The 15,421-nt window shown below is 39.3% G+C and overlaps 1 protein-coding gene across 7 annotated transcripts in view; it reads right to left on the bottom strand.

The window, feature by feature from the left end:
* The window catches only part of LOC134344347 (tensin-3-like), a 453,918-nt gene that overhangs the window by 342,922 nt on the left and 95,575 nt on the right, over positions 1 to 15,421 (bottom strand). The window contains exons 1-2 of one of the 7 annotated variants that reach the window (XM_063043982.1): positions 1,169 to 1,304; positions 257 to 331 (exon numbers count right to left, since the gene is read on the bottom strand). The exons of 4 other annotated variants lie outside the window; for them this stretch is intronic. In XM_063043982.1, coding sequence (XP_062900052.1) covers positions 257 to 295 — 39 coding nt within the window. In that variant the 5' untranslated portion in view covers positions 296 to 331; positions 1,169 to 1,304. Of the gene's footprint in view, positions 1 to 256; positions 332 to 497; positions 575 to 1,168; positions 1,369 to 15,421 lie in introns of those variants that run through there. 2 more of the 7 variants (XM_063043983.1, XM_063043981.1) reach the window with 2 other exon arrangements.

The following is a 15,421-nucleotide window of genomic DNA, read 5'->3' as shown; positions in this document are numbered from 1 at the left end:
TTAAACTGGATATAGACCCTTCCTGTGAGATTGTTGCTGAGAAAACAAGTTAGGAATACACACAGCTGAATGCTTTGTAGTCTAGAGCAAGATGAAACATGTAGTTTCAGCTTAAAGCATTCCAACAGCAGTACCAGAAAGAGCATGTGGAAGCTAGCTCCAAGGTTTTTACACAAGGAAGATCAACTATTACTTCTTAAGGAGTGAATAACTAGTCAAAGTAATTTTCAGAAAAGTTATTTTCAAAATAATTTACCTGTTCTTTGCTCATCGAGCGTATACAGTAATATTGCATTTCAGGGCAATGAAGCACTTAACTGTAAGATATGACCTAGAAAAAAATAAGTACACATGGGAATATAAGATCAGTCCCAAACCTCTGCTCTATAAACAATACCTTATTATCTTTTTCCTCCACAAAGTTTCAGAGGAATGCATTCCAAAATGCACTCATTTTTCGCCCATCACATTTAATGGAACACACATGTTTAACAGACCTGTAGAAATCTGGTTCTTTAGTTTAATTTCCTTTCTTGTGATTGTATTTTTCGACAAAAAGATCACTGCCAATCGCAGAATTACAAGCAGGTTGCTCACACCTGTATGCCACTTTATCAGATTGAATCAGTCACTTAAGCCAAGAAGAGCTTTAAACCCAACAATTCAAAGTACATTTCTGTTATCGCTAAATACTGAACTGAGGGCAAACAGATAAAAATCAGACTCAAGGAAGCACAGTCAGACAGCCTCTATACCAGGGGGCAGCTTATTTCTCATTAACAAAAGCTCGCTAAACCTGGCCTTCAGGCTATGAAAAATACCTGCTCCTAAAAGGACATAAACATGCAGTGATTGATAATGCTTTGTTCAGGGAAAAAACCCACAAGTAAATCGTTTACAGCTCAACTTCAACATGATTTACTTTGTTGAACACGAGACTGCTATAATTTAGCAAATAAGGTCACTCAAGATCAAGGCATTTGCAAGAACTCACAAAGGGGAGATCAGATGCCTTACTCTATTATTTTAATAAGGCACTGTGTCAAAGAGTACATCTGAAATCATTCGAACTAAAGTACCAGATTTAAGTCTGACCAGCAGCATTCCTTAAACACTCTTGCTGTCCCTGAGTTTCTGGAAGGGCAGATACAATCATGACTCAACTTACCTTTGGTCCAGGTTCAAACAATGAAGTTCGTTTGACAGATAGAAGGTAGAGAACAACTAAGACCATTAAGATTTCAGCATTCTGTTAAAAGCATCCTTCGTAATTGTGGTGTTCTTCAGACCCTGAAACTGCTCAGCATCCTCTAAGCAGCTGCAGAGAACAAGCAGCTAAACAGGAACAAGCTCTCAAAGTCTTGCTGAGCTAAAAGCTGCACCCAAGGAACGTTTGCCTATTTACTAACAGCCCCCTCTAGTGGCTGTGTTAGTTACCAAACTTCCTCCCAGATTCCTTTCCAGATACAGTACTACTACTGGAAAGGTGAGCAAACAAGGAGCACAGTTCTGTCACTAAAAACAGTAGATGTGGTCATTCATTGAGGCTTGACACACAAAATCTAATCTTTACCCACACACAAAGCAAAGAGCTATCCATGGCAAAATATGTACTCTTACTTTGTGACTAAATAGTCTTTAAAAAGGGCAGCAGCTCAATCAACTGGGTGCTTTGCAGCCAAGGCCATCTGTGGAATGCAATATTGAATATAATGGGTGGGTAGGGCCATGTACAAGATCGATAAGCCTTGTTTACTGAGCAAGGTGCTCAGACTGCTTTCCCATTATTTTGTACACTCCTGCAAACCAGAGAGACATTGAATTCACAGCAATGATGCAAACTATTTAGCCTAACTGATCTCTTATTTTCTTATGTGAGAATTTCAGCTGATTAAACGCTCTTCTTGCCACAGGTTCCAGCCAAGTATGTGCTTATGAGGCAACATCAAGTGCAAAGGCATGGATCTTAGTGTAACCCAGGTTAGTTCAACCCAAAGATGTAATGTTAGAAAGCTCCACCTGTGGAGAGATGAAAACGAAGTTGATCGAATTTTTAAAAAATAAGAGAACTTGGAAGAAAAAAATATGCAATAACAAGGTGTGGCTGATGCAGTATGGGAAAGCAAGAGAAACACAGCAAACTATTAGAAACTAAAGTTATAAACTGTTAAAAGTGGAATTAATAGAGAGCATCTCTACTCTATTTACTCGAAAACCTCAGGGTGAAACCTCTGGAGGAGAGACAATATCGATAAAAGATCTACTGAAGCTACAGCTATAACAAGCAGCAGCTGTAATGAGGCACTTTCAGCAGAGACAGGTGTCCAAAATCTCAACTGGGTAACCGGGAATTAGTTTTGTTAAATCACACCAAGGGATCTGGTCAGGTTTTTTTTGTGTAAGTATTGAGAATGGACTTTCCGTGGCTGATCAACTATTTCATCCAATGAACCAAGAAACAAGATGGCGAGCCACCCAAGGTGAAGAACGAGTGGGGGAATGAAATGTTTAATGGTGTACAGGATTTAATACAGTTGGATGTATAAGTTTATTTTCTTTCAAAGGGTTGATTTTCAAATCAATTTGATTTTCTGCACGAACTGCAAAGACTGAACTAAGTTACTGAACGAGATTTACTTTGTTTAAAAGTTGTGATGGAGAATTGTCATGAAAGGAGTTAAGCTATATAGATATATAATTTTGGAACTTGAATTTGTAGACATACTGACTGGAACTGAAACTAAAGTTAACCATAAGATTTAAAAATAGGAATTCAATGAGTTTTCTCACTAACTAACTAACTAACTAACTAGGGAATTTTTTTAAAAAATGGAAAGGTTAATCTGTAAAACTTTAAACAGGGAATAACACTAGATCTAATTAGAGAAATTGGAGTAACAAAGGTTATTCTAGTGAATATCACTGATTCTAACTAAACAGGAATTTGGTTTTTGTTGATATCTGAGCTTTGGAACCGAACAGAATGCTAGAATTTTTAATTATTCTTACACTTGTAAATATTTTGTATATCTTGTATAAACTTACCTCCAGAAGTGTGTTTTCTATTCACTGCCTCCTTCCGATACCTAGAACTTCTGATGACCTACGAGCACCTAGTGCAGTACTATGTAATTTGATTTTTCTCATAAAGAGAGCAGCGACCGGTCATACGAGATAAGACAAGCGGAACACAGGTGTTACACTGGTGCCTTTAGTGGTGGCTGGGAAAGATGATTGGGGTGAGGGAAGGAAGAAGCAACCAGCAGGATTACCCATCAGCTCACAGATGCAGGAAAATGCAGTGTGCCATACAATCACATTCCAGAACTGATAATTCTACTCCCAACAAAAAGACCTCGAGTCAGTGCAACAGAGCAGCTCAAAGCCAAAAGCTGAGTGCAATGGGAAGATACAAACGCTGCAATCCTGTATCCTCTGGATTTTTGTACACAATTCTAAATAGGCTCCCACAATCCCCCAACACTTGCCATACACATTATCCCTTTTTTGTTTGAATTTGCACTAGAGATCATCTCCAAGTCACTGATGCCTTGGCAGCTTCTGCAAGTCAACAGATTTTTGGGCAAATTCAAAAGGAGATCGAAAATATTATTCTGCCCTCACTGCAGAGTTTTCCCCATTTTCTTAAGCTGGACAGATAGATAACTCCAGTCCCAGCATAGCTGTAGTTGAAGGCTATTGTATTATTCACCAACATGTTACAGTGTGTAAAGAGCCATGTTCAAAGACAGTACTTCCCAGCATTCTGACAAAAGGCAGATTCAAATATTGATTGAAATTCCTTCAACTTCTAACATGCACTTCTAACAAATGAATGAATATACATAATAACCGACCTAATGTCGAAGGCTAATTGCTTAACAACGTCATAATAAGTAATCAACAGCTGTGAACTTACAATAAGCATTGAGATCTAGTAATAAGAAATAAAATAACAAACCACACCAAGAAGGACATATCAAATATACCCTTTGGGGATAAGACAACAATATCGTTTCAACATATCTAAAAATGGCTTTTTACACAGGAGCAGCAATAAACAAAATACTGAGATCAAGACACACACGGAGATAATAGGCAGATTACTTGTCTCAAGAAGCACCACAAAAGAGTAAAGTGAAAAGCTGGGGAGCTTTAAGGAAGAATTGCAGAGCATGGCAACTGAAGGCACTGCTGCTATTAGAGAGATATTCAGAAGGCTATAAAAGACAGTTTGAAGCTTAAAGAGTTAAAAAGGGAGCGGAAATACTATAGTGGGAACTGATAACAAAGAAGAGAATCATGGCACTGCTGAAAACCAGAATAAGGAGAGTTAAAGAGGCTCATTCTCAGTAATCCTCGAAGTCAAGGATAACTTGCTTTTTTTCATTTCCACGTGTTCTGAGATGGTTGGTTGTGGGCTCTGCAGATTCTGTCACAAATGGGGCAAGAAGTGTTAGATGGCATTAAGGTTGGTAGAACGGGTAAATGGGTTTGTTTTGGTCACATGTACTAAGGTTCAGTGGAAAAACTTTTCTTGCATACCAGACCTATCAATTAATCACAATAGTACGTTGTGACAGTACAAGATAAGTCAATAACGGAATACATAAGGAAGTATTACACAGAAAGTGCAATGCAGGTAGACAGGAAGGTGTAAAGTGAGAATGAGGAAGATGGTCCATCTTATTGTACCAGGGAACCGTTCAGTAATCTTATAACAGTGGGAATGCTCCTGACAAAGGGACTTGTGGTCTCAATGCCATCACAAATGCTTCTCTTTCTTTTTTAAAAGGAGTATTGGCCCAGGTGTTTCCACATCAGTGAAGATGCTGCAATTTTTCCAGGAGTCTTTGAGAACATCACTAAATCTTTTTTTTTCTGTCATACTGGTAAAATCTTGCAGTCAGTGAGCTCAGGGTAAAGTGTCAGTTGCAGCAGTCCAGTGCCCAGCCTTGCAGAGAACACAGCCTACTCAGCAGAGCACGCTGAGTGTAATTGGAGTCTCGAGATGGGGATGTTGGCCCAGCACAGGAAGCTGACATTGATTTGTTTGCACACATCCTGGTCACACGAAGACATGAAATGAAAATTAGAAAATGTACAAATCTTATTATTATGAAATTATTTAACCAAGGAGACAAAATCTCATTACAAATTGAAATAACTCATGTAAGGGGTTTCTTCTTTTATATTACTGCGTATGTTAATCAAAATGGCTTCTCTGTTATGTTAAATGCTGAGAAAGTCTCCAGCTAGCACTTTGCTTGGGTTATAACAGATAGCAGAGTACTATGAACCAATGGGTGTCCATGCTATTCTTTCTTGGGGTGATATGCTGTCTCATATGGCTGGGAACCAGGGGCTTTTGGCGGGGAGTTGGAGGAGAGACCGTGAGGACGACGGACGTGTGGGAAGACTCAGGTTGATCACTCCGGGTGGTCCCGAGCTGCGAGTCGAAGGGGTCAGAGTGGTCCCGAAGAGGTCCCCAAGCTCCAACGTGTGCACGAAGAATTGAACTTTGATAAGTCTGGCGCCTTCTCCATTCCTTTTTTTTGTATTGAACTTCTATTACTCTCATAGGCTTAGTAATACCTATGAAGTGTAATTGGTAAAACGTACATTGTGTGCTGGCTGATGATTGATGTTTGACGCCGAATCAGGTGGCAGTTGTACAGCAACCGACATAACCAGGAGACAAGGTGAGCGGAGGACGGGGTTTCCCCGAGAGAAATACGAGCCAATATAGCTGAGCGTTACACTCATAATCTCTACTCTTAGAATCATTTGACTTCAAAGTTGATTTGATCCCCAATATAGAATAGTGAAAATTGTTGAAGGCAATTTTAGTGTTCGTCAAAAATGGCACTAATGTAGAATATTTTTACAGATACAAATTATATGTATATTAACAGAAGAAGATGGAATCTTCCTCTTACATATGTCAAGACTAAATCTAACTAGAGGTAGAGTTAGAAGCCAGTCAATTACACAACCTTAGGTGGTTATGCTTTGGTATGTTTTATTTGTTATTTGAGATACCAAGAAAATACTGTAGTATGCAATCAGTTTAAATGAACATTTCTCTTATGAAGTGCAAATAATGTTGTTCGTCACAAATAAATACACATAATGAATCAGGTAATGAATACAGTATGACACAATACCAGTCTTATTGCAGCCTCAATTGTACAGGTTCAGGATCTGTGCATGGTTTCATTTCCTGCCAATTCATGCAACTAATTGCAATTAACTTCAATTGGTCACATCTCCTTACTTTAAAAAGTTGTACAGGTATCTTATCTGTTCGCAAGACCCCCGCCCCATCCCACTACCTATGCCTGTTCCACTATTCATTAACATTGTGGTCGATATTTTACCTCAATGCCACATTCCTGCTTAAACCTACAAGTTTCTCAGTTCATCTAAAAATCTATTGATTTTGGTCTTGAATATAAACAGCAACTAAGCTTTAACAACCTTATTGGGTCGAGATTTCCAAAGAGTCACTAATCTCCGCCCTGGACAGCTGACCCCTTGTTTTGAAACTCTGATCCCTGGTTCTACACAAGAGAGACAAAGGAAACATCACTTCTGCATCAGCTTGAGCATGCCACGTCAGAAAATCACGTTTCCATGAGATGTCTCTCAGTCCACTAAACATAGAGGAGGAGAGACCAAGTAGTCTCCTCTCACATTGCACCTCCCAAACCCATCAGCATTAGAGAAATCAATCCAGTGAACCTTTGTTGTACTTTCCCCATGGCAGGCATATCATTCCGTAGGTAGGCTGTTTATTCACCTCTACTTGTCCTTGGGAGGGTTGGGAGCGTACTGAGACTCAGCGCAAGATGTTTTAGAAACCAGTAAAGAAATGCAGCATAGAATATGTAAGCACGTGAGCAAGGTACATTAAAAGTGGACTGCAAAAGCTTCGCTATGTATGTTAAAAGGAAAAGCCCAGTAAGGGAAAATGCAGGATTCCTACAAAGGGGAATTTACATCATGGAATAAGGAAATAGCAGAAAAAAAACTTTGTGTTTACTTTCATAGACAATGACACACCAAATCTACCAGATATCAAGTCCAGCAAGAATGAGGAAATGAGGGAAATAAATACTGGTTAAAAAAAATAGTACCAAGAGAACTGATCAGTTTGAAGGGTGATTACCTGATGATTAACATCTCAATATTTTGAGTAAAATTGCTCTAGAGATAGTAGATACTCTGATTATCTTCTTCCAATGTTCAATTAAAAAATCCCTGTGGATTAGAGAGTAACAAATGTAGAGAGAGCGCGCAAGAGAGCAAGAGAAAGAGAATGAATACAGAGCCACCAACTTGATAGCCAATCTCAGTAGTAGGTAAAATGATGGAATCCATTCTTAAGGACGTAATAATAGAAAAAAGGATAATAGGAATGAGTAGAGTCAACAGGGACAAATGAAAGGAAAATCATGCTCATGTAATCTGAAGATTTTTTTATTTTGTTGAGCACGTGACAAGTACAAAAGATAAGGGATAATTGGATGTGATGTATATTTTTTTAAGAAATCTTTCAGTATATTCCACCACACATTCTGATAAAGGGTCCTGGACATGAAGTATGAGACCACAGTCAGTACGGATTGCAAATAACATCACCTCACTGACAGTCAACACTGGCACACCTCAAGGATGCGTGCTTAGCCCACAGCTCTACTCTCTTGCTGCCGACAACAGTGTGGCTAGACACAGTTCAAATGCCATCTATAAATTTTTCAGTAACTCAACCATTGTCTAGACTTACTGTGTACCATTGCTGTGTTGTCAGCTAAACTTGGTGCATACCATCGTGCAGAGACGGTGTGTGGTCCAAAAAAAAATGCAAGTGATTGTCTGGGACATATTTATTGTGATCACAAGACCCTGCCAGATATCAGTAATGCAGAATACAGCAAGCCTGGTCCACAGGTTCATTCTTGGGACTGAAGGTGGATTACCTCAGTTGCTGTGTGGACAAGGCTCACGTGCCTCGGAGATGCCAGCCAAGAAGACACCAGAGCTGGTTGTGTACCGCTGGGCTTTGTACTGAGTTGGGGCTTAGCCCCTCCAGTCAGAGCTGCTCTCCAGTGTATACTGTACTATACTCCTTACACACTCATGACCGTGTGGCCGGAGTTCTGGTCTATTTACAGATAATACCATCAGAAGGTTAAAGAAATTTGGCATGCCCCCTTTGATCCTCATCAATTTTTATAGATGTGCCACGAAAAGCATCCTATCCTGATGTATCATAGCGTGGTATGACATTTGCTCCGAGATTGCAAGAAACTGCAGAGTTGTGGACACAGCTCAACACATCACAAAAACCAGCCTCCCCTCCATGGATTCTGCATACTTCGCATTGCCTCAGCAAAGCAACCAGCATAATCAAAGATTACACTCTCTCTTTTCCCATCAGACAGAAGATGGGAAACCCTGAAAGCATGTACCACCAGGCTTGAGAGAGCTTCTATCCAGTTCTCTTAAGACGAGCAAAGAAGTACAATAAGATGGAATCTTGGCCTCACGTCAGCCTGCACTATGCTTTCTCTGCAAACTGCAAAGCTTTATACTGCATTCTGTTATTGTTTCCCCCGTAGAACCTCAATGCGCTGATGTAACATAAAGCAAAGATTTTCCACTGTACCTTGGCACACATGACATAATCTGATTTACTAATTTAACACACATTTGTCAATAGACTGCCAGTACAAGGAGGCTCCAAATTTTCACATCAGTGACAAAAATCGGCGAAATTGAACTTTTTTTGTCTAAAATAGATCTTTAAAGGATTAAAAAAGTAACTACAGATCTATGCACATACATAGACTGATACATGATACCTCGATGTCAAGTAAAGATAATTCCTCTAAAATGTAGAGTTCCTTCAAAGCAGCATCACAGGAATATTTAAATGTTTGATTTATTTCTGATTGGATTATTCAACTGGACTCAAAATATATTTGTGGATACTAATTGATGTTCCAGGAGAAACAAATACCAGAGCAACTGTGTGTTCAGGAAACACTACATTAACCAGGAACAAAAGACTGGTTTTTGAATAAGGATGTATTAAGATCTGTAAATAGGAAGTAAAACAATGAACAAATGTTTCTGTTTAATCCACGGTCCGCCAAAAGTCACATGGTTCTTTTTTTTCCATTCCAAAGGAAATTAGAAATAAAGCCAAAAAAAATGTCACTCTCAATGAACTTCATACATTTGTTCACAATGAGAAAGCAGCAATCATACTGTATATAATATTAAAACATCGGAGGCTAAGAGTACTGTGTAGCATCCCGGTTACAGTGACGTTCACTTGAGCCTTTTCAGTGGCAGAAGGCATTTCTGATTCAATTATTCCAGTAACATAGAAATAAAGAATAAACAATGCCATCTTACAAATTATTTCAAATAGTGTTTTAAATCTAAGTTATCGTCACATAAATACTATATTCTTAAACAATGATGAATTAGTTCACAGTCCAAGTATTCATTGTCTGCAGACCAATATTTAATCTCAATCTCAAATTATTACCCAAACATTTCTTGTATAATAGATCCACAAGAAGTGTTACAATCTGAACAGGAAACTGACTGATGAATGGTTACAGCGACAAGGATTATTAGTTTCTAGCAATACTTTCATTTGGTTTCTGTTTTAGTTGTTCCACTGACATCAGTTCAGAGAATCAGACCTGGGCCCAGCACAGAAATGCAATTACGAAGAAAGCACTGAACTGTTTCTACTTACTTAGAAGCTTGAAAAGATTCGGTATGAGATATAAAACTTTGATGAAATTCTATAGATGTGTGGTGAAGACAGCCTACAGAGGAGAGGTTGACATCCTGACCCAGTGGTGCCAAGAGAGCAACCTCTCCCTTAATGTCCAAAAATCAGAAGAGCTGATTGAGGATTACAGGAAAAACAGAGACAGGTTCGCCCCAGTCAACATCAATGGATCTGCAGTTGAGAGGGTGAGTAGTTCCAAGTTCCTCGGTATACACATCACCGAAGATCTCACCTGGACTCTACACATTGGCTGTGTAGCAAAAAAAAGCACAACAGCGCCTCTTCCACCTCAGGTGACTGAATAAGTTCAGCATGAGCCCCCAAATCCTCAAAGACCTTCTACAGGAGCATCACTGTGAGCATCCTGACGGGCTATATCACCACTTGTTATGGGAACTGCACCAATGTTGATTGCTGGGGACTGCAGAGAGTGGTAAGGACAGCCCAGGACAGCCCAGCGCATCTGTGGATGAGAACTTCCCTCCATTGAGGACATTTACAGCAGCAGGTGCAGACAGAAGGCCTGGATGATCATCCGGGACACCAGTCACCCCAACCATAAACTGTTTCAGCTGTTTTCGTCTGACAAACAGTACCACAGCATTAAAACAGGACCAACAGGCAATGGCGCTGCTTCTTTCTACAAGCCATTGGACTAATAAATTCACATGTCTATACATTGAGACGGAGTCATTACGCAAAGTTTTTTATTCCCTCATGCTGTGAGATGGATGTAAGATTTAAATAAATTCAATAAATTCGAAGAGTATATTGACTAGTTACATTGCGGTCTGATATGGAAACACCAATGGTCTTGAACAGAAACTCCTACAAAAAGTAGTGGATGTGACCCAGTCCATCATGAGTAAAGACCTCTCCACCATTCAGCACATCTATATGGAGCACTGTCACAAAAACGCAGCATCAATTAAGGCCCCCACCAAGCAGCCATGCTCTTTTCTCGCTGCTGTCACCAGTTAGTATAAGAGCCTCAGGACTCACACCACCAGGTTCAGGAACAGTTATTACCCCTTAACCATCAGGCTCTTGAGTTAGTGAGGATAACTTCACTCGCTCTATCAGTGAGCTGTTCCCACAATCAATGGACTCACTTTCAAGGAATCTTCATCTCGTGTTCTCAATATTTATTGTTCATTTATGACTATTATTTAATTTTTTCTCTTTGCATTTGCACAGTTTGCTGTCTTTTGCACATTGGTTGTTTATCTGTCATGTTGGCTGTGGTCTTTTATTGATTCTATTAGCTTTCTTGGAACTACTGTGCATGCCCAGAAGAAAATGAATCTCAGCTTTGTATATGGTGACATATATGTACTTAAATAATAAACTTACTTCGTATTTTGTATATACTTTTTGTTCATTTTCATGATTTCTACCGTTTTGAATTTTCATTTTCAGCTGTGACATGAAAATAGGAAAATCTTTCTCTTATTCCAATTGTCAATTAATGCCTCCATTTCCCGCTGTTCTTTTAATATGTACACATCTGTCTTAATAGCAAGCACCAAATTTATCTCAGCATTTTCCTCTTCTGATGCACCATTTTTAGAAGAAAAATAAATGACATCTAAAACTTTCACAAACTTTTATAGCGACAGCTTACCTGTAGTTCAAAAAGCAAGAAATATGACTAAAGACATTATTAACACCTTTTCTGAAGTCAATTGTGGTAAACTATCACCGCAAACAACAAAGAGGACAAAGCTGATTTGAGGGATGTGCTGTGCTAGTGCACTACAAAGTTATGCATAACATGTTCGAGTAGGGGTTGCAGGTGGAGATGGTGTCACTGTCAGAGACAGAGTTGGAGAGAGTGATACGGAGAGGTGTTTCGATGCCTGTCCACCTAACCTGGGTGCGAGGCTGGATCGCTCTAAGTGCCAATCCGATTTGGAGAGATTGAGAACAGTTCTGGGCAAAGTGGTGGGGTCTAGGCCCAGAGCGTATTGCTGTGCTGGGGGCCGGGTCCCATTGCAGGGTCGAACTGGTGTTTGGACAATTTCAGTGCCGGCTGAGATAGACTGGAAGGCAGGGTGTCAGGACCAGAGGTGAGGGTCGTGCCAATTTCACTCGCTCCCTCGCGACGTTCATTCCTCTCTGCACGGCGCTGAGGCTGTGAGAGTGTTTCTACTGTCCTTCATGACTTTGAGTTTCACGGCAATTTGCCATGCTATACAGTGAACTGAGACCGAGGCTTTGGGCCTGCTCTGGGGAATCGGACCCAAGGGCTCAATTTGGCAAGCTATACAGTGAACTGAGACCGAGGCTTTGGGCCTACTCTGGGGAATCGGACCTAAGGGCTCAGTTTGGTTGGGAAAGCTGCTGTTTGCTTCTATTACTTGCATGGCTTGTGTTTCTTCCCTTTCCCTGTGCATTTGGTATTGGTCTTTCTTTTTTTTTGAATTGGGTTCTTTCGGGTTTCTTGCTTTGTGGCTGCCTGTAGGCAGACAAATCTCAAGGTTGTATACATACTTTGATAATAAATGTACTTTGAACTTTGAGATCTGATTGTGAGGTAAGGTTTCACAGGAAGACATCTTGACAGCACAATTATTAACCTGAATGCGATCAAACTGATGAGAGCTGTCAGAGTATAAAACTGATCTCAACAGCACAAATGACCAGACCCTAACCCTCACAAACTCATATCCAGCTCAGGGAGTAAAAATTTCATACGTTACTTTCTCATTCTTTTGTTCATTTTCCACAATAATGACAAAATACACCCAGATGTAAGCAATGCAATTTTGTTGTTTTTTTATCTTGGCAACCCAGACACTGCATTTCAATAAAAAAGAGCAGCTGAGAAAAATACAAATTTGGTTATCACCTTTATTCTTCAAATAAAACATTTATACAAATGCTTTCATTGTATTTTTCAGTAAAAATTTTTAAATAGGTTTGACTTAATTTGCAAACCTGGACAATGGGGTTAGATCTGAACAGACTATTAGAACTCATATCATATGAGAAAGAAGCATTGGATGTTGCTATCTACGTGCATACACTTCACCTTTCGAAAAGGCATAGAACATTAACTAATCATAATCTGAGATTCAAAGTGTATATCAAGAATTATTTCAAAGCAGCTTATATACGATTCAGGAGGCAGAAAATTATGTAAAATTTCTTGCCTGATTGAGTTGTGAGAATCTTAACACAATGTCATCAGTTCTTACTGTGTGGGGAACATAAACTTGCCTTTTGGGAACACATTTCCCAATTTCTCACATGCCCCAAAGGAAAATTTGTGTAGAAACTAAAAAAGGATCAGACAAATTTCAACATGATGAAGGGAGGAAAGAGGAATTTTTAAAAAATGTACTTAGTAGGCAAAAGAAGTGGGTTTGAAATATGGCCACAAGGTCAGAATGGAAATTTAAGTGTCAATCAAGAGCTCGAGAGTTGACATCGCCTCCATTATAAGCACTTCCTGTCAGTGAATGGAATGTGACCTGTGACTCGATTCCAACCTTATTTCAAACAACACAAGTTAAATGTGCAAGAATCGTTTAGTAGACTGCCTGTCAGTAAGAGTTATCAGGTGAGAAAGAAATAACATGCTGCAGTATGACACATAATGCTCAACATAAAATGAGGCTTTTTATCGGCTACGTAAACCAATGTAATTTCACAATTTAATGGCGAATCACATCTGAATCAAATATTTCAAGTAATTTGTTGTATATTTCTGACAACAGCCTTACTTTCAATGTTTCATCCATTATCCAGCCCATTTATTTAGTTGCAAACACAGATTAACCACAATTGTTTGTAAAGAGGTCTAATACTGCCAGTTAATGAAGCAACCGCAATGCAAAAAAAATTTGATGACCTGTTACCAAGGTAACCATGGCTTGGCTACACTTGATAACAGCTTTCAGGGGAAAACCATGAACTGGGTATCACGTTGTAGAAGCTGTGGAGAGTTTGACACAGAAAATAAACACAATGGAAAAGAATTGCAATGCAACTTGCTACGGGTTCTCAAAAAAAGTTCCCAAGCTTTGCTACTGAAAATTCCACTCATCAGATTTCTGTTCATGTTATTGTAATTCAAACCTAAATAAAAGGCCATCTTTCCTGCCCTCAATAGTTATTACATTTAGTTTTTATTTAAAAAGGGTCAGGAGGAAACCAGTGGTCCATGACCCAGTCCTCATCGGAGGATCAGAAGCAGAGAGGGTCCGGAACTTTAAGTTCATCGGTGTTAACATTTTGGAGGATTTGTCCTGGACCTAACCCGTAAGTGCAATTATGAAGAAAGCACAGCAGCTCCTCTACTGCCTTAGGAGTTTGCAAAGATTTGGCATGACATCTAAAACTTTGACAAATTTCTACGATGTGCGGTAGAATATATATTTAATAGCTGAATCAAAGCCAATATGGAAACATCAATACACTTGAATGGAAAATCCTACAAAAATTAATGGATACTGCCCAGTCCATCACGGGTATAGTCCTCTCCAGCAAATCCACATGGAGTGCTGTCTCAAGAAAATAGCATCCATCATCAGGGACACCCACCACCCAGGACATGCTGTCTTCTTGCTGCTGCCATCAGGAAGAAGTTACAGGAGCCTCAGGACTCACACCACCAAGTTCAGGAACAGTTATTACCCCTCACTGATCAGGCTCTTGAACCAAAGGGGATAACTTCACACAAGTTCACTTGCTCCGTCACTGAACTGCTTCCACAAACTATCAACTCACTTTCAAGGACTCTTCACCTCATCTTCTCAATGTTTAATGCTTATTTATTTAATGTTATTATTTCTTTATGTACTTGAGCAGTTTGTTGTCGTTTGCACACTGGTTGAACACCTAGGTAGGTGTGGTCCATCATTGATTCTATTATGGTTATTGTTCTACTCTGGATTTATTGAGTATGCCTGCAAGAAAATGAATCTCAGGGTTGTATATGGTGACATATATGTACTTTGATAATAAATTTACTTTGAACTTTGAGAAATTAACAGCAGAAAGTCACAGTACAATACTTAAAGAAGGCATGGGATATTTCACCCCCTCCTGACAACTTCCCACCCCCACCCCATCTCCAATATTAACCCTGTCCTGTTGAAACTTAGAGTGGCAAAAAAGCAGAGAATTAAGCTATTCCTTTCTCCGTCTAACCTAAACTTCAGGATAAACTGATAATTACACTGAATGTAGAATCTCCTAAATACACAAATGATTAATTGAGCCTTAAGCACGATGCAGAGATCGTTTCCAAAGCTGCCAGAAGAAAACAAAGAATCTTGTTGTAAAGAAAATTATCTTCATATGCCTAAAACAGAACTGCCTTGAATTTTCTCTGATTTTCACAACCTCAAAACATCTCAATGTGCTTTATTAGTCAATGAAGATCGTTGAAAATTGGAAAAATTAATCAGATTGCACAATCGAGCTCTCAAAATCTGGCTATAATGTTTCCAACTCCTGTGGAGTTGAACTTGTTCCACCACCATTTATGAAATAAAGCAGTGTGAGAGGGACAGTAATAAAAATAACAGCACCTGTGGTAAAAATTAAAAAGATTAATGTCTTTTTTTTAATTCTGAGATTTCCACTGAATTTTCA

This window comes from Mobula hypostoma, chromosome 3 (genome assembly GCF_963921235.1).
Source record: "Mobula hypostoma chromosome 3, sMobHyp1.1, whole genome shotgun sequence".
Lineage (NCBI taxonomy): Eukaryota > Metazoa > Chordata > Chondrichthyes > Myliobatiformes > Myliobatidae > Mobula > Mobula hypostoma.
This window is presented reverse-complemented; position numbering and strand designations above follow the sequence as displayed.